General features: G+C 43.2%; 1 protein-coding gene across 1 annotated transcript in view; it reads left to right on the forward strand.

Moving 5' to 3' along the window:
- Nucleotides 1-24,428, forward strand: part of VWF (von Willebrand factor) — a 1,126,314-nt gene that overhangs the window by 605,532 nt on the left and 496,354 nt on the right. Inside the window, exon 28 of the mRNA XM_086921215.1 lies at nucleotides 18,973-20,426. Coding sequence (XP_086777341.1) covers nucleotides 18,973-20,426 — 1,454 coding nt within the window. The remainder of the gene's footprint in view (nucleotides 1-18,972; nucleotides 20,427-24,428) is intronic.

The raw sequence follows: 24,428 nt of genomic DNA on the forward strand, positions 1-24,428 counted from the left end.
AGCTTTTTTCTGAATTGGGGTGTCAAAGTGAGCTAAATAACGATGATGGATTCAACCAAGATCTGTGCCTGGGGTGAGCGTCTGAAAAGTTTCAGCACTCCGTCCATCAGCTCCTTGTGTTTGCATTGTCCGCACTAAGTTGGCAGGGTATGCCCATACGTGGGCCCCTTGCTCACTTTGATTCAAGATAGACTGGCTGGTGAGGGGTGTTAACCAGAAACCGGTCCCAGAATGCTTGTTTCCGGCCTAGGAAAGACATGGCTTGGCAGTTCGGGCTGGACTGTTCCAATGAGGCCTGATTTGCATATAGCTGATTTGCATATAGCTGTGTCTGAACTGTGGTCTCAAAGTGAGCTAAAGAACGAAGATGGATTCAAATAAGATCTGTGACTGGGGTTGAGCGTCTGAAAAATTTCCGTCCATCATCTCCTTGTGTTTGCTTTGTTTGCCCTAAGTTGGCAGGGTATGCCCCGATGTGGGTCCCTTGCTCATTTTGCAACAGGATTCAAGCTAACCAGGCTGATGAGGGGTGTTACCCGGAAACCGGTCCCAGGATTCTTTTTTCCGGTCTAGGGAAGACATGGCTTGACAGTTCGGGCTGGACTGTTCCCATGAGGCACAGGGCCAAGACTGATTTGCATATAGCTGAGTCTGAACCGGGGTGGAAAAGTGAGCTAAAGAACGATGATGGATTCAACCCAGATCTGTGACTGGAGGTGAGTGTCTGAAAGGTTTCAGCGCTCCATTCATCATCTCCCTGTGTTTGCTTTATTTGCCCTAAAGTAGTAGGCTATGCCTAGACGTGGGCCCCTTGCTCACTTTGTCACTGGATTCATGCTAGCCTGCCTAATGAGGGGTGTTATCCCGAACCCGGTCCCAGGATGCTTGTTTCCGGTCTAGAGAAAACATTGCTTGGCAGTTCGGGCTGGACTGTTCTCATGAGGCACAGGACCAAGACTGATTTGCATATGGCTGTGTCTGAACTGGGGTGGCAAAGTGAGCTATAGAATGATAATTGATGCAACCCAGATCTGTGACTGGGGGTGAGTGTCTGAAAAGCTCCAGCTATCCATTCATCATCTTCTTTGTTCGCCCTTTGTTGGCAGAGTATGCCCAGACGTGGGTCCCTTGCTTACCTTGCCACTGGATTTCAGCTAGCCTGGCTGATGAGGGGATTATCTCTGAAACCGGTCCGAGGGTGCTTGTTTCCGGTCTAGGGAAGACATGGCTTGGCAGTTCGGGCTGCACTGTTCCCATGAGGCACAGGGCCAAGACTGATTTGCACATAGTTGTGTCTGAACTGGGGTGGCAAAGTGAGCTAAATTACGATGATGGATTCATCCCATATCTGTGACTGAGGGTGAGTGTCTGAAAAGTTTCAGCTCTCGGTCCATCATCTCCTTGTGTTTACTTTTACAAAGTGGGCATTTCTCTGTGCTTATTACTCTTTTTGCTTTGCAGGCTGACTCTAAGCCATGTATAACCCTGGGTAACAGCTACACTCGATGCATACTTTCCAGACACTGAGGGGGCAGTTCCTCAAGAAAGGAAAGTTATCGACCTTATTTTTTGTGGAATCAACAATCCGACCATACAGATCTGGGGATCCAAGCGGTCAGATCAAAGTGCCCTCACCCAACCTGGTAGGGTGTCATGCTTCATCATTCGGTGCTCATTCCTCAAGCCGGCACTGCAATGCTTGACAGGCCTGTGGGCTTCTTGGCGGAAATCTTTTAATCAAAATTTACTGTATGACGAGTTCATGTGAGGGGGTGAAGATAGGGTGGTGAAAGAAGTGGTATAAAAGAGTCTAAGTGAACCAGGGAAATTTTAATGGGGTGGAGGTCCCTTGACACAGTAAACACAAAAGGAGCTATCTACAACATAATGTGTCTTAATAGCTAACCTATGAAATGGATGGGGGTCAACATGTTTCATGCCGTGACTGCCAGAAGGGTAAAATGGCATTTCATCATGACCGGAATATTACATACCCTATATAATACGGTAGTGGAACCCACCACCAAGTATTAGATACCCACTCAAATAACATAGACTGTACCTGTTTTGATGCAGTGGGGCTGATTCCACCAATAAATGAAAAAAAGGAAATAGTGGCCATGAGGAAACTGCCATCAGACCAAGGTAAAAACTGACACAGTCTCGTTCATGGCTATACTTTTGTAGCGCTCCCCATGTGGTACAGCGCAATTCCCTGAGAAAGGTTTCCTAGGCATACATACGTACACACCAGTTGTCATATACAATATCTCTTTCATAACAAACTACGAGCTAGGAACATTAATATTTATATTAAGCCTTTTCAATGCTGTGGTAAATAGAATTTTGTTAATCATCTGTAAAAATAGCAAGTGGTAAATTCACATATCGTAGCGGAAGGGGAGGGGTTTGAACTTACCCAAAATTCAAGGGAGAAATGTCCCTTAGGTGAGGCAGAGGTCCGCAACTCATCTCATCCCTTCCTTGAGGGACTGCCCCTTCTGTGTGTAACATACATTGATTCTGGGGGAGTGTGCATGTAGGACCTTCTTAAATATTCCTACTCATCCCTCTCTTGATTATTTACTTTCCAGACTACCACAAAACAGGAGAGGTTTGGTGTGACAGGGATTGCATCTGCATTCATCAGCATACTGATAGTCTTGCTGGTCTAGGAGAGGTCATTCTCACTTTACATTTGCATAGATTGTGTCCTGCCCTAACACAAATGGCTGATTTACCGCTTACTGGTTTTCTGGAGCCAGGGCTGGTATGAAAGGGGTTGCTGTGCACTGAAAACGGTTCCTTTGAAGGCATCCCGTGAAGCACATTTGGAACTGGAACTGAACCTGTGTAGGATGGCGGTACTGGTTTAAGTACTCACCCTGACTGCTTTTCTGTTTGTTGCTCAGTCACCTGCGAACTGCTGTGCTGCTTAAAGGCCACAACTGTAATGCTTTTCTGCTTGTTGTCCTGCTGCCTACTGCTCTCTGACTCTGGTCCAAACAAACACTGTGTGGACTTATATCCAGACGCTGCTGGCTTTACAAATCCCCCATCACCAAGAGGACTGTCGTGCTGCCAGGTGGAACCAAAATTTTGACTGCCTGCCTTGTTGTGTTGACCTACGCTGCAGGACCATCTGCCACCTGGTCTCTGCCTTATGGATGGCGACCTCTGCAACAGCGACTTGCTTCTCTGGTGATGCGACAGGTTGCGCCGTTGATGCGACGGTGAACAGCGGCGGCCGTGGCACGCTTCTTCAGCGATGCGATGGCAACTGCTGTGGCGGCGACATGCTTCTCCTCATTGCGTCGCGCTTCCAGCTCACAGCGACACGCTGCAGGTAGAATACCCAGCATGGGAATTCAGGGGGGCTGGTGGTGAAGTCTTGTATCCCTGAGACTTCAGACAGGAGGCAAGCACACTTCAAACCCAAGGAGATTCTTATTCAAGATGATGAAAAGTTCACAAAAGTTTTCTTCCCCTTTCCTTGACAAATAAAGTAACCACTGCAGGCCAACCTCAGAAATTGCAAACAGCTCAGGGACAGCTTCCTTGGTTCTTCTCCTTGGCAAAGGTTTGTCTTGATTCCCAGAAGTAATCTAAAGTTCTGGGGTCTGGGTCCCAATATTTATATCAGTAAATACTTTGTCCTCTGAAGGCAGAGGGTGCCTGTGCCCAGCCAAAACCAGTTCTAGCCCAGGTAGCTGAAAAGAAATCTCCTCCCCCTACTCTCTATTCCATGAGGGCTCAGGTCAGTGAAAAAAAAATCTCCGCCCCTACTCTCTATTCAATGCAGGTCCTATTCAGCCCAGCCCTGACCCATCAGACATCAAGGCCCTCTCCAGCCCCCTATCAACCACAAACCAGACATGGAATACACACACCTAGCAGAGACAACTGGATGGTTAGGCAAGAAAAGACCTATTTTCTAAAAGAGGTATTTTCAAAAACAGAATGTAAAAATCACCCACACTAAAAGATGTATTTTAACATTCTTAGTTCTGGCATACTAAACTCGAATTTCTACCTAGTTCCCTGGGTCACTTAGGATTATAAGATGTTATAATCAAACTGCCCATTCTGGCCTATTGGAACAGGTAGCTTTGCAATAGTGAAATACAAAATTGGCTGTAATTCACTATCAGGACATGCCATACACATCAGAGCATTTCATATCTTTCACGTACAATGCACCCCACCCATGGTAGTACCTCGGGCCTACCTTAGGGGTGACAATATGTAGAAACGGGTGTGCTCTTGCCAAGTCAACATGGCAGTCCCAGATTGCACACAGGCTCTGCAATGGCAGGCATGGGCCATATTTTACAAGCTGCTTCTGTGGGTGGCACAACCAGGGCTGCAAGCCCACCTGCAGCATTTGATTTGCAGGCTCTGGGCCCACATGGTGCACTGTACTAGGGTCTGAAAAGTAAATCAAATAAGCCAATCATGGAGTCAGTAATCCATTACAACAATTTAGAATAGAGAGCACTTGCACTTTGGCACTGAATAGCAGTGGAAAAGTGCCCAAAGCATCTAGACCAGCAAAAACATAGCAAAAACACAGGAGGTAACAGCAAAATATGGAAAGGAGACCCACGCCAATGGTGTCAGATGTAACAGGACTTTCTATGAGGTCCAACCAGCAAAGTGCATTCTATTAATAATCATGTTTACACTGTGAGACATATATGGGATAACTATTGTGTTGAACATTGCAATCTCTTTGCTACCTCTGTGGACCCCTCAAATGCAGTTGCTAGCCTCCTAAGGTAACTACAATTGGGAATCTCTTTCCGGGTCCTTAGAGACAACTGTATGTTATGTTGTGATACTTGGATGATTACAATACTGGACTAAGAGAAATATAGAAGAAAGCCTCACATAATTGTACTAATTAAATGGCTTGGATGAAGGCTGTGTCCTTGGTCTGGACTTTTTTGGTCTGTTTATATCTGATGATAAAGTAAGTACTGTCTCCTATAGATCATGTATACTTAATGTTGACGTATGCTATCATATAGTGTCAGGCCAGATGGATTAAAACATACAATAATAACAATTAAAGTTTTGTGAATACAGTTCAAACAAAGGCTATAGTTCTTAGCCGGAATTTGTGGCCGAAAGAAATGTTGTGTAGTTGTGAGGGTATTACAATTGAAATAGTTTCAGTTGTGAAATATTTAGGCTATTCATTGTTTGAATCAAAATTGTAAAAGCTGCACAGTAGGATATACCATTATATACTAGGCAAGTGTCTAAAATCGTCGCCATTGATTCATGTAGAGTGGTACAGTCATATTACCATTAATCAAAGACTAACATTTTATTTATTTATTTTCTTTATTTATTTAAACTTCTAAAGCGCGCAGCTACCCGCAGTGGGTTTCCCGGTGCTCAGGGACAGACTGAAGAAGAAAGACTGGCAAGCTGATTTTACTGATTTTACAGGGCTACATATTACTGCTGGAAGAGCCAAGTTTTAAGTCCCTTACAGAAACGAAAAAGATTGGTTTCTGTCTTTAGGGACACAGGAAGAGTATTCCAGAATTTAGGACCTAAGTGGGAGAAAGAACGGCCTCCCATTTTTACCAGTCTAAATCTAGGGACAGAAAAGTCACCGTGAAGTGATGATCTTAAAGTTCGACTGGGTTTCTAGGCCTGAATAAGGTCCTGAAGGTATCTTGGGGCTGAACCGTGTTTGATTTTAAAAACGTGACACATGGCTTTGAATTTGATTCTGTTAGGGATTTTAAGCCAATGAAGGTCACGAAGTTCTGTAGAAGCAGATGATCTTCTGGGAACGTTGTAGAGTAGACGGGCAGCAGCGTTCTACACAACCTGGAGTTTTTTTATGGTTGTTTGGTCGGATCCAAGATATAGAACGTTGCCATAGTCCAGGCGGGAAACAACCAACGCCTGGACTACCGTTCTACGTGTGGAAAGGGGCAACATCCACAGGATCTTCTGTAGCCATCTCAAGGTGGCAAAACTGATGGAGGCCACCTTTACAGCCTGCTGTCTCATTGTAAGTTTCTCATCGCTGAGAAACCCGAGGTTGCGAACTGCATAATCTTTTAGCTCCTCCAATAATACTATACATTATGGAGTAATTGCTAAAATCCATATATAATATTGTTTCAAAAAATTTAAAGTGAGACTCATTACACATTGAGTGTCTAAAGTGTCCTAGTGCTACCTAAAAAAGGGAAAAAGTTACATTCTCATAAATATGGTCATTCTGTATGATATACGTGCTTGAGGGCTTTAGTTAGTACAGGCATGTATATAATTTTTCATCACTATTGAAGCCGTTTTGCGCCTTACTGTCCAGTCCCAGATATAGAGAGTTTTTAGCTTCTTAAGTTCTTTCTCTCTATTACCTCCTCTCTTTTTCTTGGGCCTTTGGGCGATGCAACTATATCTCAAATGTAGTGGATTACTTTGATGATGTCTTTCAAAATGTCTGGCTATAGGGTAGCTACAGTTGTTATTGTTAATAGCATAAATATGTTGTAAGATTTGGCTATGCACCAGTAGTGTGGTGCTTCCAACATATAGTTTTTTAACATGTGCATCTGAGTATATAAACGACATAACTTGATTTGCAAGTTAGATTTCCCCTTATTTTTATTGTTTTACTGAATTTCATAGTTACGGTTGTTACATTCCCTTCAGTAGGTTGCATGCTCCTGCACTTAAAGTTGTTAGTAGTATATATATATAGTATTCCACAATCCTGCAGTGCAAGCAACCCACCAGCGGCACCAACAAAAACATAGGTACAGACCACAGCGAGGGTTTCATGGATGAGTAGAGTGCTTTATTCCATCAATGGGAACAGCAACATGACGCGTTTCGTTCGGGAAACCCGAACTTGATCACATGATATGTAGATAGATATATATATATATATATATATATATATATATAAATATAAATATAAATATATATATATATCTACATATCATGTGATCAAGTTCGGGTTTCCCGAACGAAACGGGTCATGTTGCTGTTCCCATCGATGGAATAAAGCACTCTACTCATCCATGAAACCCTTGCTGTGGTCTGTACCTATGTTTTTGTTGGTGCCGCTGGTGGGTTGCTTGCACTGCAGGATTGTGGAATACTATATATATATACTACTAACGACTTTAAGTGCAGGAGCATGCAACCTACTGAAGGGAATGTTTCAAACTCACAGCACGGACTACATGTACCATCATGCTTGATGGTGTCAACGAGGAGCCATGCCCATTGTGGGTGGTACTTTTCTATCAATAAAAGGATGAAACATGGAGGTGAGTTTATGTGTGCTTCTTCTTTTTGTCCCATCAAAACGCTTCGGGATTCTTGTTTAATGCTGGGAGAAGGGAAGTCAAGCTGTAAGAGGCCAACAAGCAGGAGTGCGGGGACGACGTGTGTGAACCCCCGAAGAGCAAGAGCTTCTTTGTGGTGAATATATATATTTATATATAAATATATATATATATATATATATATATATATATATATATATATATATATATATATATATATATATATATATATATATATATATATAAATATATTACTACTGGTGGTCACCAGTAGGTAGTTATAGTTAGGACCTATTATCCATAGGAAATCCGCAACATTCCATTTGGAATAACTTTGGCGCCGGTTGACAAATCTTTGCAAAATTTTCAAAACTGGTGGGGCGCTCCGGTCCGCTCCTATCCTGAAAGTCTCGGGGTGATTCGTGAAGAGGGGGCCGAGAAAAAGGGGGTCCCAAAACATCTTTTCCCCATGCAATTTTCCATAGGAACCATTCATTGCGGCTACAGCCCGAACTGCTGAACGGAATTACACCAAATTTGGAAAAGAGGTAGTCCTTGGTTTAGACTGGTGCCTTTTGCTTAAATGGTGTAAATCCATTCAGTAGTTCCTGAGAAAATCAAAATCACATATATATCTATGGCCGTGCTGGATCCGCGCACCCTAAAGGCACCCTGCCGTGCACGAGCTGTATTCTAATCAGCTATCAACACTCCAAATCAGGAAGTGTTGGCAGCCATCTTGGGCCTTGGTAGAACCGAGGCACAAGAAACCTAATTTTAAAAAATTGCAAAACGCGAAAAGGGGCAGGGTAGAAACACCCTGACTCCCTAGGCCTGCTCAGGGGGTCCCACAAGGACCACGAAGACCCCCAAAATTTAATTTTTTACTTTTTTTAAATCGGCTGGGTGCGCGGATCCTGTTGATCAAAAAGAAAAAACGAAGCTCCGTCTCCCGTGGTTCAATGCTAATTACCCTCGTGGGGGCCAACTCATGGGGGCATTATCAAAAAAAGTGTGAGGGGCCCAATCCCCCCACACTGCCCCGGGGACCGCCACCCCCAGGGTTTTATCATAATATAGGCGGGGGACTCACGGCCCCCCCACAGCCCCGGGGACCTCCACCCCCGGGGCTTCTTTAAAATGGGTGGGGGGCTCTCAAGCCCCTCCAGCCCCGGTGAGCACCACCCCCGGGGCTTCTTAAAATTAGGTGTGGGGGGCTCTCAGGGCCCCCAGCCCCGGGGAACGCCACCCCGGGGCTTCTTAAAATTAGGTGGTGGGGCTCTCAGGCCCCCCCAGCCCTGGGGACCGCCACCCTCGGGGCTTTAAAAAATGAATGGCCGGGGCTCACGGCCCCCCTGTGGTCCCAGGGACCGCCACCCCGGGCTTTATTTTTAAAAAAAGTACCCTGTGTGGGGAGGGGGGCTCAAGCCCCCCCACATGCTTTGGGGATGACCACCTTCCCGGGGCACTAAAGATTCAAATTGGGGGGTCCGTGACGGATCCCCCAGCCCCAGAGACCAACACCCCTGGGGCTTTGTAAAATAGGGTAGGGGGGCCACGCAGCCGCCTTCCAGTAGCCTTGTCGAGGCCCTGGGGACCCTGGGGGGACAGCCACCCCCCAGCGCCGGCTCCTGTTGTGCCCCGGGGTGACCACCCCCAGGACACTGTTGTTTGCTATTTGGAAGAGAGACGCAGATTGCTTTTCCACATGGGGAGCAGCATGTTAGCTGCTCCCCATGTGGAAAAGCAATGCCGGCTCCCTCAGGACGCAGAGCCGGCTGGGACCGTGGGGGGATTGGGGACCCTCCCACAGCCCCCAACGGAGAGGGCCAGCCCCGGGGGATGGGGTCCCCGGGCATATTAGTGGCCCGGGGAGGGGGGCAACGTGACCCCCCTCCTCAAATTGAAAAAATATATATTTTTGAAAAACAAAGGCCAGCCTGTGGGAAAAGGGGTCCCTGTGCCATAGATGCGGTCCGAGGGGAAGCAGCTAGGTAATACCACGCAGCATTGCTGATTAGGAACATTGTTTCCATCGAGGCGATACCGCCCCCCTAAGAGACCATGATGTGCCATTAAGCACCTACAAATGTTCGCCATTGAGCAATACATCCGCCCAGAAAGCCAAGCGTATGTACTCTGAACCACGCATGTCCCAAGTAGGAACAGCGTCATCCACTGTAAATATTTTTTCACACTAATAAATTCTTTAATCCTAAATCTAGGTTTTTAGGAGGGGTATTATACAGGGCTGGTCCCTGTATGGTCCTGACGAAACGCTAGGGGTAGCGTGAAACATGTTGACCATATACTGAACCCACCTACATTACTGGTTGGTACACAGTATAAACCCCACTTTTAACATACCGGTCTAGGAGCAGAATAAAACATTGAGGCCCACTAGCACGGTATTTTTAACACTCACACACACATCCACTCCACTCTCTTCACACCACACGTAGTCCTTCACTTTAACAGTGCTCCTACGTAGTTCACAAGTCGTAGCACGCCCCTTTTCGTAGAGAATTGGGATGACCCCAATGATGAAGCATGTCACCGTGAGGAAACTCCGGTGAGTGAGGGGAAAACAAGAAAGAATTTTTTTTTCTTTCTTTAAGAGCTACACTAATACACTTTTTTAAGGTAGCCACTACACAAGACAGGTCCATGAACCCAGATTTTGGTTTCCCTTTTTTACACACAGGAGGGGGCAAGGCATCCCCCCTCCAAAATAATAATATTAAAAAAAGGGCCATGCCCCGGAGGATGAGGCCACACTCCCTCCTTGCACCACTCTGCAAACGCGCCCCCCCTGGCGCGTTTACAGATGGGGAACAAATTCCCCTTGAATACTGGGGTTTCCTGGGGGTCAACTAGCCCACCAGGAACCTCCAGTATGCGCCAGGGGGCTGCGTTAAAGAGAGAGGTGTTCTGAGGCCACGCCCTTTTTTACACCTCTCTGCAACGCAACTCTGTGGCTCTTACTGGAGGTACCTGGTGTGCTAGTTGTCCCCCAGGAGCATTTAAAGTTGGGGAATTAATTCCTCTTCAATCCTGAGGTCCCCTGGGGTCCCACTAGCCTACCAGGTACCTCCAGTAAGCGCCACAGAGCTGTGTTGCAGGCTAACATTGACTGGTTTCACTTGGAAACTCTTCTAGGTGTGGAGTTTTGGAACTTTAAAGTATTCACCTAAAATCATCCGAACAACGAATTCCGATTTACTCACCTGTTATCAGGAGATAACCCAGTGCTGCATCTTTTAGCCCAGCACTGACACTGAAAAGTAATTCTAACCGTACTTACCAGTAACTTGTATTTCCTTCCATAGGAATCCATTGTCTAGGTATCACCAGAAAAGTTTCTAACTGTCGATTTTCACAAACTACAAATATTCCTTAAAAATATCCTGTATGACTTAAACGCATTCTTTCAACTGTTTACAGTAGATGCACCAGTGCTGGATCCAGGATCCACCACTGAGTAAGTAAAAGTAAGAATAACACTACTTACCTGCTAAGTGAATTTCCTCCCATAGGATAACATAGGTGATGCTATGTGAAAAAGTTTCGAAGTGGCAACTTTTAAAATACAACAATATTCCTTAAAAATCACTACTGTAACCAAAACGCTTTTACTCAACTGTTTACAGGAGATGTCCCAGGACTGAATCTAGGATCCAGTCCTGTGGTTAGAAAAGTAATCCATAAAGTAACTAATTGCTTTATCTAGAAATCCCCATTGAGCTCAATGTTGCATTGTGTTTGCAATAATGTTGACCATTGCAACAACTGTACCTACTGTACTTAAACTTCTATGGCCTATTTGCAAAGTATTTAAACTAAAGTAATTCATTCTGAGAAAGTATATTTTGTAATGTAATGTATAATGTAATTATAATGTAATTTAAAAAAATATCTAAAAATAGTTTTAAAAAATGTAGTAAATCAGTATCAATGAATACATATAACAATTAATACATTTAAAAACTGTCATTTACAAAACCTTTGAAATTCACTGAAAAAAACATAGGTTTCAGACATGTTATAGTTAGGAATTAGCATTTAAAAAACCTTAGGAATTCACTGAAAAAACAATACGTTTTAGACATGTTATAGTTAGGAATTAGCATTTAAAAAAACTTAGAAATTCACTGAAAAAAATATAGGCTTTAGGAATGTTATCGCTTGGATGAGTACAGGTTTGTCTCAGCCCATTCTGCTAACATGTGGGGGTCGGGGGTTTTCATAACTGGGGGCCAGCATTATCCTTTGCCCCCTCGGGACTCTCCCGACCTCCAAATATCATGTTAAAGACTTGTGCTCCCACCATTTGGATTGTTCCATCTTACTGAGTTTCTCCAGTTTTTTAAATAAATCCTTGGCATTTTGGTTGATTGTAGAGGTCAAAGTGAAATTTGATACCACTGGTGTTTCCCCACTGGGACAATCATTAAACATATCCGTTGCCGCTGCCTTGCGGCTCCTCAGCGTGTCGGCTGACATGGTGCTATGTGTGGGCTCAGATCAGTTTTATATATCAGACTATCGGGTCCCTTGTGTAAGTACTGAGGCTCCAATAGTGCACACTCCCTCACCATGCAATCAGAATCACCCTATCTTTGTCGTCACTCCCGCGTCACACCTATCCTCCGATATGCGATGACACGTTGGTTTCCACTCGTGGGTTTTCTTCCTCGCCTGGGGGCTGCTGCGGCGTCACCTTGCTCGGAGTTTCTAATGCGCATACCCGGAAGGGAATCCAGGAAGTTGCTCCTTGCCGACCGGCCCAAAATTGAAGGAGGGTCTTGCGGATGCTGAGGAAGCAGACTCAGGGAAATTTGCTCAAAGTTCAGTTTTTCGTTTACCTTCGCCAAACAAACGGACGCAGACCCAGAATTCGGTGCATATATTTTTATTCCACATGAATAACGCCCTGCACCACCGCCATGACGCGTTTCGGGCAACTCAGTGCCCTTGCTCACATGACACACATGAGGAGTGCCTCCCATTTAAAGTGACTGTGCAATTCACGCAATAGGCATAGACATGGAAAGCATACTTCGATCAGTTTCATAGTGACAACATCGAGTACATTGAAAACTCCAGGGCTGCTGCTTATAAATAGTGAAAGTTAATAAATAAATATTATCAACCATCTCTCAGTTTAAATATACATAAAATATGATAAAAAAGCATTTAAAAAACCCTCTGTATGAGTTTCTTTTTTTTTAAAAAAAGACTTTTCATAGCAGCAACCATATACCTTTACTCATTTTGTTGAGGTATAAAATATTTGTGCAAAGTTGCAAAAAAAAAATAGGAATAAGATGTAAACAATGAACTCATATATATATAGAAGGAAGCACATTTTTTTAAATTAAGTGTTTGTCTACAACAATATAAATATTCTATTCTTCGTGGGACTGAGAGAGCTTGAAGCATCTGAACTCTTTTATTTCTTGACGATCTCTATCATGTGACCCTTGGTTGTCATAGAACGCCACTCTTTACATCGAATTCCATGCCATCTGACTGTCATAGAATCACCCTAAATAAAGAGACCATCTCAATGTAGAGACATTACCCCATAATCTCTTAGGAAATATATAAAACCACATCACCTTCCCATTACAACAAGACTGCTTCTAACCAGATACCACAACATTGGTGGTTTACCCAGCACTACGGAGACGTTCCTAATCTATTTTGGTCTTAACCATTGAAATTGAGGTCCAGAGCGAATAATAGAGAAAGTTGAGACAGGTTTACCTGAAGAAGGCTTTAACGCCAAAACGCGCATCAGGTTTTCTTTTTCATCGACCGCCAACCTTTGAATTGCTTAATAACTCCTTCTCTTGGTTTTTAATGCAATTTTTTTTGTATATTACTGTTTTGTGTGTGGTTGTGAAAAACAATTTGTGAGTCATGATAATTATGTCTGAAAAAAATTATCAGAAAAGAATTATCAGAAAATACAGTTAAAAAAGAAATATACATTTGATATATGTGATGAAAATATAAAAAAATTAATTACAATAAAGAAATATAATTTCATGAGAAAGAACAAGTGTTTCTGTAATTTCATTGGCAAACAACTCTAATGTGCACTGTTTTCACATAGATCAAGGCCTGATTTATTTAATTGTAGCTCGGCTGCACTCTCATGCCATCCCCTCCGCTTGACTGAAAAGCGGCGGTAGTATTTTCATCTCGCTCCCCTATTGCTCGCAGGGCTGACCACTACTTCCCTGTTCCAAGACCCTCTCTCCTCGCAGCCGATTGGAACGCTGTTTGGGGTGATCGGATCAACTTTGGCGGCCATCTTAGAGTGGGGTAGCCTTCTAAGGCACCGATTGGCCACTATAAAAGGGACTAACTCTCGCTGCCATTGTAATCTGTTGTAACTGTTATTCCCTCCTGAGGCTTGAGCCAGGAGGTCGCTGTTTTTTTATTTGTAAAAATTGATTCTGCACGTTTTTAGCAGCTGCTTTTGCAGCCTTTTAAAAAATCACCTTTTGCTGGATAGTTTCTTTATCAGCTGACTACGAGCGCTGGTGCTCTGAGCTTGATCTCGAAGCTCGGCTGCACTCTCATGCCATCCCCTCCGCTTGACTGAAAAGCGGCGGTAGTATTTTCCTCTCGCTCCCCTATTGCTCGCAGGGCTGACCACTACTTCCCTGTTCCAAGACCCTCTCTCCCCGCAGCCGATTGGAACGCTGTTTGGGGTGATCGGATCAACGTTGGCGGCCATCTTAGAGTGGGGTAGCCTTCTAAGGCACCGATTGGCCACTATAAAAACGGTTGATAATGCCTCCGCGCAGCGGACGCGATCAGCGGACGCGCCGGACCTGCGCCGGAGTCGTGCCAGAGTCCTGCCCATCTGCGCCCGTCCGCGACCAGGATGCGACCGTGGATACAGGTAGTGCTACACCAGGTCTTCCCTTTCCCCTAACCTATGATAGCGCCATGCTTACGTCTCTGCGGCCCTTGCACTGTATATTACCAACTAATTCTTGTGCTTCTATCAAACCCCCTTTTCCCTTCACTAATTGTGTCTGCCACCAATCGGGTGATGGAAAGAATAACTGTCAGTTCCAGCAGAAAAATAATCCATCTCTGCCACACTTAAAAGCTGGCCTGTTAAACTGTCGGTCTTTAGTCAAACACTCTCTGGAAGTATTCCTTACCCTGGAAGAGGATAATTGGGATCTTCTGTTTCTCACCGAGACATGGCTAACAGACGACACCAACCCCGCTATACACCTAGCCATCCCTACAGGCTATAGTATATTGTGTGCCAACAGACAAAGCTCTCGCCCCGGGGGTGGAGTGGCCATCATATACAGATCCCACTGGACCGTCTCATCCTTTCCATTTGTTCAAACTGAGCGCATTGAAGATCTTCCTTTTTGTATTAGCATCACACCCAATTTTACCTTTTCTGGTCTTTTGGCTTATCGACCACCTAACTCCAAACCAGCCTTTCTTCCAGCTTTTCTAGACCTCATTTTACAAGCTTCACTACGTTACGCCAATTTTACTCTTCTTGGAGATTTTAATCTCCATGTTGATAATTCTGAGGATACTGCCTCTATCAACTTTGTATCCACACTGACTGATGGGGGTTTGAAACAACTTATCAGCAGTTCCACCCATAAAGCGGGTCACACCCTCGACCTGATCTGTACCAACTTGACGGGCTTGGAGGTCCTTGACCTAGTCCCTATAGTATGGTCAGACCACTTGCTTATTCCTTTCACAGTCCCCTGCCACCCTACTAACCGTCATATTTGTCCGGCTAAACAATTAGGTAGGAATTGGAGCAAGATCTCCCCGGAAAGTTTAACTTCTGGGCTTTCTCTGGTCGTTGTTCCAGACACAAACTTAGATCTTGACACACGCTTGATTAATCTCAATGACCAGATTACTTCGGTAATTGACCTCATTGCCCCAGTTAGACCTATTAAAACCTACCGTTCGGCTCCTTCGGCCCCTTGGTATTCGAACGACCTCAGAGTGCTCAAATCAGAATGTAAACGTCTAGAGAGACGCTGGAGAACCACCTTTTCCCCTGACCGCAAAAGCCATTATAAAGCCGCTTTGAAAAATTATAGAAGGATGATCATTGAACATAAAAGGAAATTCCTAGAAGACAAAATAAACCGCTCTCAAGGGTCATCTAGGGAAATCTTTGAGACAGTAAGGTCCTTTACGGATCCCCTTGCCCTTAAACGTCCTCCAGTGGTTTCACAGACTCTCTGTGACAACCTCTCTACTTTCTTTGAGAATAAAATAGCTACAATTTATGATTCCTTCCCCAGTAACATTCAAGTAACAAAATGTTCCTCCCCCTCCTCTCCTGCGGCTTCAGAGTCCTTGTTTTCTGAGTTCGCAGAGATCTCATTGGAACAATCTCTTGGGGAACTCTCTAAGACGAAATCTGGCTCCCCACTAGACCCTTGGCCCGCTAAACAGTACAGATCATTAGCCCCCGTTCTTAATCCTTTTTTGAATGGGATTTGGAATGACTCGTTTAAGCTGGGACTCTTTCCAGATACCTGGAAACAAGCTCGATTGGTTCCTATAATAAAGAAGCCTACCGCGGACCTCAGTGACCCCGCCAATTACAGACCGATTTCCCTATTACCTGCCCCGGCTAAAGTACTAGAAAGACTCGCTCAACAACAGCTAGCGACCTTTCTCGAAACCTCAGGCGCGTTCCATGACTCTCAGCATGGCTTTAGGTCTGGTTACAGTACCGAATCTGCACTCATTGAGATGTCTGATGCTGTAAGATGGAGCTTGGATGGGGGGTCTAGAGCAGTGTTGGTGCTGCTTGACTTGTCAGCAGCATTCGACACCGTTTCCCACCCCCTGCTCCTTGAACGCCTGTACTCTAAGGGCGTTCGGGGTACAGCGTTAGGGTGGATATCTTCCTTCCTGTCCAACCGAACCCAGGCGGTGTTCACTCCCCCGTTTACCTCTGAAAGCCGTCCGCTCCGGTGGGGAGTCCCTCAGGGATCCTCCCTGAGCCCGCTTTTATTCAATATATATTTTTCCCCACTTTTTGATATCATTGCTCAAATGGGTATAAAAGTCACTTCTTATGCTGATGATATCCAGCTTTTGTTTTCGTTTAACAGCATCACTCCCACCACTTTTGACCCCTTAAAAAACTGTTTACGAACCATCGCCCAGTGGATGGATCATAACTTCTTGAGGTTGAATGCTGGAAAGACGGAGGTCCTTTTTTTCCATCAGCCAACCCCATTGGACCCTAACATCTGGTGGCCTCTGGATCTAAGTGTACCTCCCATCCCCAAGGACTCAGTGAAAAATCTAGGAGTCAGATGGGATTCCAACCTCTCTTTTAACCATCAAGTTCACACAGTTTCCATGGCCTGTTTAGCAAAAATTCGAATGATAAAGAAGTTTATTCATTTTTTGCCCAGTAACACCAGGAAGACAGTGGTACAGGCGTTAATCACTTCACACCTTGATTACGCCAATGGCCTTTACACTGGTCTGTCTGTAGGACTTTGACACCGCCTTCAGACGGTCCAGAATGCCGCGGTGCGACTGGTCCGCGGCATCCCTCTGCGTGAGCACATAACCCCTCATCGTCGCGATCTTCACTGGCTTCCAGTTCATAAGAGGGCAGAATTTAAAGCTCTGGTCTTGGCTCATCGAGCCTTGCGAGGCAAGGGCTCTGCTTATCTCTCCACGTGCCTTATTCCCTATAACAACTCCAGGACCCTTCGTTCTTCTGGCAAAAACTTACTTTCCGTACCTAGATTCAGGAAAACCCGCTCGGGGGGGAAATCCTTCCCAGTGCTGACAGCGGCCATCTGGAATAAATTACCAAATGCCATTCGCCTGATCAAGGATGAACAACCCTTCCGGAGAGCTTTAAAAACCTATCTGTTCTGCTGATTCTCTTCTTTTTCAACCATCTCATGCAGCTTGAAGTTACTCAGAAGCGTCGGGACACCCCGTTGGGGTAGCTGTACGCTATATCAAGATACACTTAAATAAAATAAAAATAAAATAAATAAATGTAATATATATCTTGTGGTTAGCTTGTTGTCTTACCCCATCGAGTAGTGTGTTACTTCCAACATATAGTTTTTTAACATGTGCATCTGAGTATATATACAACATAACTTGATTTGCAAGTTAGATTTCCCCTTATTTTTATACTTTGATTGAATTGCGTAGTTACGATTGTTAAATGAGATATATATATATATATATATATATATATATATATATAGAGAGAGAGAGAGGGAGAGAGAGATGTATGTATATATAAATATATATATAAATATATATATGTATATACGAACAAAATCTTCAAATCAGCAAACTCCTGCAATGAAGACACGGACCCAGGGCTGCAGTAAGGGAGATTTATTTCAACCTCTTAGGCGACGCGTTTCGAGCAACTAGTGCTCTTGATCACACACCATACACCTGGTCAGCAAACATTTTTATACACTTCTTTTGCTACGTGATGCTCCACCTTCTTTGTGAATCACATGGTGCATGAACATAGATGAAATACTCATCGATGCTTTTAGTGAGTGCACACCAAAAAATAAATAAAATTTGAAAGGCACTGAACACAATATAACTGCATGAATGCATAAACCATTACTATTTCATGTTCCACTCCAGATTTCTAAAGTCATGACAAATAACATCGTTAGAGCAATACTCCAACAAAAATTTGAAAGAAAGTATAAACAAGTAGAAAAAAATATATATATATACAAATTTCCTATATACACTAATTTACATATAATTTATCTATATACATCATTATTTACACCTTTCAAATTTCATGACTTGGTATCACAGTACCTAGTAATGTATATACTGGATTTCAGAATTCATATATGAGAATTTAATCCCTATTGGAATATATCAAACGTGCTCCAAGTGCCCATAATATTAAAACAAACCCTAAGTGATTACTGAGATGAAAATTATAACGTGATAATATTAAAACAGTGAAAGCAAAAAAACCTTATTGTTGATAACAAAAAATAACCCATCAACAATATATACATAGTGTTTGGAAGAGAGTCTAACAATTACGAAGCTTAGTACCAGCTTCCATAGTCTTATAAGATGGAATTTCTCAACTGTTTCACCCACAGTTCAACTTGATGCAGTTAAAATTTTCTGTATTTGTACGTATTCTTTAGTTCTGAAAGACCTTGAAAAAAATGAGATATAAAAAAACCACATAAATGTTCGTTCTATATCTACTTGAGAAGTAGCCTGTATATATATATATATATATATATATATATATATATATATATATATATATTTATATATATATATATAAAACTTATTTTAGAAGTTGACGTATGGGACCACGGTCAGCATATAAAAAACACCTCCCATGCTGATGTAGTCAAGCAAATAGAAGGAAGCACATTTTTTAAATTAAGTGTTTGTCTACAACAATATAAATGTTTCATCTTAGGGTAAGACTGATGCTGCAAGCATACATGCAGAGTTGGACGCTGCAAATTCAAGCACAAGTCATAGCAAGGATACTACAAAAAAAATGAGTAGGACATTCACTGCAACAGCAGAGATGCATCATAACCTATTTTTGTCTTTTCTTTTGCAGCCATTGTGAAGGGAACAATCTGCAGTGTAAGCCTTGTAAGAGAGAAGAACTAACAACAGCTGAGTCTAAAGTGTCTTTTTCAGAAACTACCCCTGTGCCCACAGAGTTTCTTGAGCCACCAGATGAGGGGCAATATGACTGCAGTAAAATGATGGATCTTGTTTTTCTGGTGGACGGTACCTCGAAGCTATCGGAAGACGAATTTGAAACTGTGAAGACCTTTATCATCAGTCTTATTAAAAAACTACACGTGTCTCAAAAGAAAATACGTTTGTCGGTTGTGCAGTATGACACAGGTTCAAATATGTATTTTGGGCTTCAGGATAACAAGAGGGTAGATCAGCTGATCCGCATTGTCCAAGGGATGAAATACAAAGGGAGTCCTGATGCCTTCATTAATGAAATCCTAAAATACACAGCGATCTACGTGTTTCGAAAGGCTCCAAGACAGAATGCAGCCAGAATCGCTATTTTGCTGACAGCCAGCAAGTCAAAACGCAACATCAACTCCATCCTTTCCCTTTTGGCAAAGGAAAAGGTGACTGTCATACCAGTGGCATTGGGACCAGATGTCAGCATGGAAGAAATTAATCTTATTAAGAGTCGGTTATCAGACAACAAGGCTTTCCTGTTGGAAAACGCGGATGACCTAATGGATCACAGAGATGAAATTGTGCATTACCTGTGTGACCTTGTGCCAGAAGTAACCACAAATATTAAAAAAGCTACAACCAAAAGTCCCAAAATTGCTGCTGTGACACTTGCCCCTGTTGGCCATGAGCCTGTTGCAACAACTACTTCTCCCGCTCAACCTACCTCAGCAACGCTGCAAACTACGGTTGTTGATATTGTTTTTGTGATTGAATCATCAGAAAATGTAACTGAGGAAAATTTTAATAAATCAAAGTTATTTATTGAAAACGTGATTGAAAAAATGGATATATCAGAAGAAACGATCCATATCACTCTCATACAGTATTCGTACACTGTCACTGTCGAGTACTCCTTTACAGAGAAGCAGTCAAAGCAAGACATCATTGAGCGTGTAAGAGAGATTAAGTACCAAGGGGGAAATGCCACCAACACAGGCCAAGCCCTCCGCTATGTCACCGAACACTCATTTGCCACAAACAGTGGGAGCAGAGAGCAGGTGCCACATTTGGTATACATGGTGATCAGCAACCCTGCTACTGATGTCATAACACAAACTCCAGAAGACATCAACATCATACCCATTGGTGTGAGCAGCAACGTTAACATATCCGAACTGACCATGATAAGTACATCACAAACTCCCATTGTGATTCGGGACTATGATGACCTGATTATACGTGTACCAGATCTCGTAATCGACAATTGTTGCTCCGAGAAACACCCATCAACAACAATGATGACACTGACCACATTGGCCAGCAGTACCCACTCTTTGCCGATCACCACACAAGCTGCAACAGGTAATTTATTTGCAGGCTAAGCAAATATTTAAAAAAATTATAATCTGTTAAATATGCGATGAAAAGTCCACAGCAATTCTAAGCATGCGTTCATATTATGATTACTCAGGGCTATTTTTAAGATTTGCTGACAACGATTCATGTCACATAGCTGCTGCTTGAATAGTTGCATAGTCCACTGCTTGCATAGTCCACTGGGTTAAGATGCTTATGCTGAAACCCGATTTGACAGACCCCTCGGTCCTTGGAATTGGAATCTCAGATTACTTTGTTTTAATCAGAATAATCACATCAGGATTTAAAAGAGTGAGTCCAAGTATTGCCATCACATGCTTTGTTCTCTGTTGAGTATCTCTCACCAGCATACCTACTTGCAAAATAGAAACTGCAATAAATGCTTCAAGGAAATACCAAATGCAGAGTAGAGTCCACTGGTTTAATGTTCTGGAGAGGATCCACATTATGTGGGAAAGTGAGCCAGTGGTTTCTCCTCTGCATTTAGTATTTCTTCCAAATATTGGGTGTTTTTCAGTTTTAATCATTCTGTAAGTCAGAGCCTTAACTGTAACTATCGGCTGTCCCTGGTGATTGGCCAGCTGCTCGGAGTTTCTGCGGGAGTGTCTGTTCCCTCTCCAGGGTCAGTGGGGGGGTTTCTTAAGAAGTATCTCCAGACTCACAGACAGATGCATTTTTGTTTGTTTGGCTTGCATTTGAAGCAGAAATTCTGTACATACTTTTCATCAAACCGCACATGCGAGTTTTACAGGGTGTGGGAACAAAAAGCAGAGCGCGAACAGGGCATGTAGAGTGAGATGGTACTGGAAAACCATCAATAGTAGTCATATATTTTGAAAATGTGTTTTTGCAAATAGAATTGGACTCTGCATCTCTGGCGGGAAAAAGAGACTCTTAGACAGAGTAGAGAGGAACCAAATGTAGTTTCTGATTTCAACGTGTTTTATTAGCAAGTTTTTTATACATACATAGTACAGTAATAGCGTTGGCGGTGGCTCGCAACTCGGTGTTGTCAGCAAAGGGACAGCACAACGTAAGAGAACGATGACAAATGTATTGCCTAGAATAATTAAGAATTTGATGAACACTTTAATTTTGCTTCTTATTCTGAAATTATAAGCTAAAAACATTCCCAAGCATTAGAGTATAATCCACCATGGCTGCCCCAATTTTCAAATCCCACAGGTAAAACCAAGCAGTAGTTTAACCTGCTTCTGCAGCTCATGCAGTAAATAGCGGTGGCATTGATGATCATTGAGTTTAGTACCCTAGACCTCATCCTTCCACACACACAAGAAAATATGTTAGATGTGCGATGTGATTGATGACATTTCCTGAATCAGATGTCAATTTAAGTTTCTCGTCAGTAAAGAAGTTTAATTACATTTTTTTTGCTGTTTCGTTTAGCATTGTTTGTTTGGGTAGGGAATTACCCAGCATCAAATATTGTAAATTTAGCCAGGTAAATATTTTCAGGAAATGCAATAAAATTCCATTGCAAGGTCTCGTTTTTTCACAAAAGATTTGAACACAAAAAAGTGTCAGAATGATAGATTTCGCTGTGTTCACAGGTATATGGGATCTCCTGCCAGACTTTTATTGAAAACATTGAGATCAATTCACAAAAGAATTAATGAATACAGGAAGCAGCACTCCAGCAATATGTTTCTACTTTATTTTACATGGCTTGTGTATCATCTAGGGGAGGCTGATGAATTCATCTCTGCCAGCAGAGGTCGCTGAGTTTTGCCCACTCCGCGCTTTGTGTGGAGTTCCAAAAAACTCTGTGAAGTGGCGCTGAGTGGATTTTTCCTTCTCACGCAGCTCATCAACATCGAGTTGGGGAGCGTGAGCAAGAAAAATAATATGCTAGACAACCTCCAGGCGCGATTTCTCAACGCGGACGGTCGTGGCAGGTCGCTACCACTTGCGTTGAGGAAATTGCCGCTCGGGTAGAATGTCTACTCAAGCAGCAGAAAGTTGCAGCACCCTCTTGTGCTGCACGTGTTGCCATTCGTGCGTTTTTTACAGTGCAGGACAAACTTCCGGTGCTAAAAAATCATCGCAAGCAGCACAATTCACTGCACTCATCCATTCGTGGAACTCTGCAGAGCACGGCAGAGTTTTTTCAGCACTTCACAGAATTCCATATAGCATAACTCTGCCCAAGCCTAATAACATCCCCAAAACACCAAACTCCCTGTTAGGAAAAGTGCAAAGAGGACACAGTCCTTTCTATTTGCACTAATTGCCTGTTTTTATTGCCTGGGTATTCATGTTTTAATCCCATTTTAAATTTTTGTAGGCTAATTTACAAAGAAATGTAACAGTATGTAAACAAGTGCAGCGAGTTTAGTACTTTACATGCTACATATGCCTTTGAGGCTAGGTAGTAATGTGCAATTATAAGAAAGGAATTTAGAAGACATTCATTTGGTTTAAGCTTTCATAAGGAGAAAAAGCAACTGCAAATCGAAAAGGGAACAAAAAAACATTCCGGTGTTGAAGAAGTACGTTTTTGAATCTATCTGACTATATGAGGGTTCCTACTATGCAGTCTGACATGGCACAGGAAGTGGTGCATTTGCACCAGACTAGGAGATTTGTACGCCTTTGTTGTGGCTTGCCCATACTGGCAATACAGAAGATGTTTGTGACCCATTTCATGAATCAAAAATAATCAGCAAAGGCATTTTTGTATTTAAATAGGGAAGCTCCTCATTTCAGTATGTTGGTCCTCGTGGAGAAATAGTTGATTCCTTTCACACTGGCAGGGTGTAACATACACCAGGGCACTACCTCTTAGAAAGAGAAAGAGACCATAGATCGCCCCATTTCACCCTTAAAAAAAAGAATATTTTATTGGTTTGCAGATGAAAAGATCAGCATGGTCAACCTGGCCTAATTGGCAAAATACACATAAAGATCTACAGTGCATATATATTATAAATAACGTAATAATAAACAAATGAGGGAAACACAAAGATCATTAAGCCCAACCCGCCCTCTCCCACCTCCCATCTGTGATATAGAATACTACACTCTCAGTCTGGCTGTTGCATGTCACCAGGGCAGTGCGCGCATCTCTATGTAGTCGTCCCTCTGCCATGGTAGGTCTTTATTTCATCATCTATGCAGTTGCTTATTTGGCGGACCGGTGGCAACTTGATTCCCCTGTATGCTGTACATCCATATTTTTGGGTGTTTTGGGGGACAGCCCCTTGCCTTGCACAGTGCTATTTCCAGCCACATGAAAAAATCCATCCCCTTCTTCCATACCATCAGCTATGGAGCGCCACTCCTTTCAATTCTCTAGTGATATCTCAATTGGCCAGTGTTAGGCCCAAGATGAGTAGTGACAAGTTATTTCTATTCCCACCCACACCCTCCTTAGGGTGGAAAAGGGCCAGCTGTAGATTTTGTGGGATCTGCCAGGTTAAGACGTTACCTAAGCATGTGAACAACCCCTGCCAACATTTGTCTAGTTTCAGACAACTCCATGCTGTGTGAATCAAAGTACCTTCGTCTGATTTACAGCTGAGGCAGTCCGGGAAAGAGATCACCCCCAAAAGGGATAGAAGATGACGTGGGGGATATACCCTCTGTATGTATTTGAATTGAATCAAACGAAGCCTGACCACAAATGCCGATTCTCATGGGGAGCCTAGAATCTTTGTCCAGTCCACTTTTTCCAACTAACCCACATCTGCTTCCCAGGCAGTGTGAAGGGGACGAAATTTGACTGGTTGGTTAGAAATGAGTGTCTGGTAATGTTTTGCAACTTTGTGGTCTACTAGGTCCCCCATGATGAGTTTACCCTCGAGGTGATTAAATTCCAGGAGGTATGAGATAGAATTTAAGTAAGGGGTCAATGTATAATGAAGCTGAAGATATCTGTAAAATTGGCTGCGATGGAGCTGGAATTCTCTTTGGTGAATTTGGAAGGATTTAAGAACTGCGCCGTGCATAACGTCCCCTAAAGGGGGG

Source organism: Lissotriton vulgaris, chromosome 1_1 (genome assembly GCF_964263255.1).
Source record: "Lissotriton vulgaris chromosome 1_1, aLisVul1.2, whole genome shotgun sequence".
NCBI classification, from domain to species: Eukaryota; Metazoa; Chordata; class Amphibia; order Caudata; family Salamandridae; genus Lissotriton; species Lissotriton vulgaris.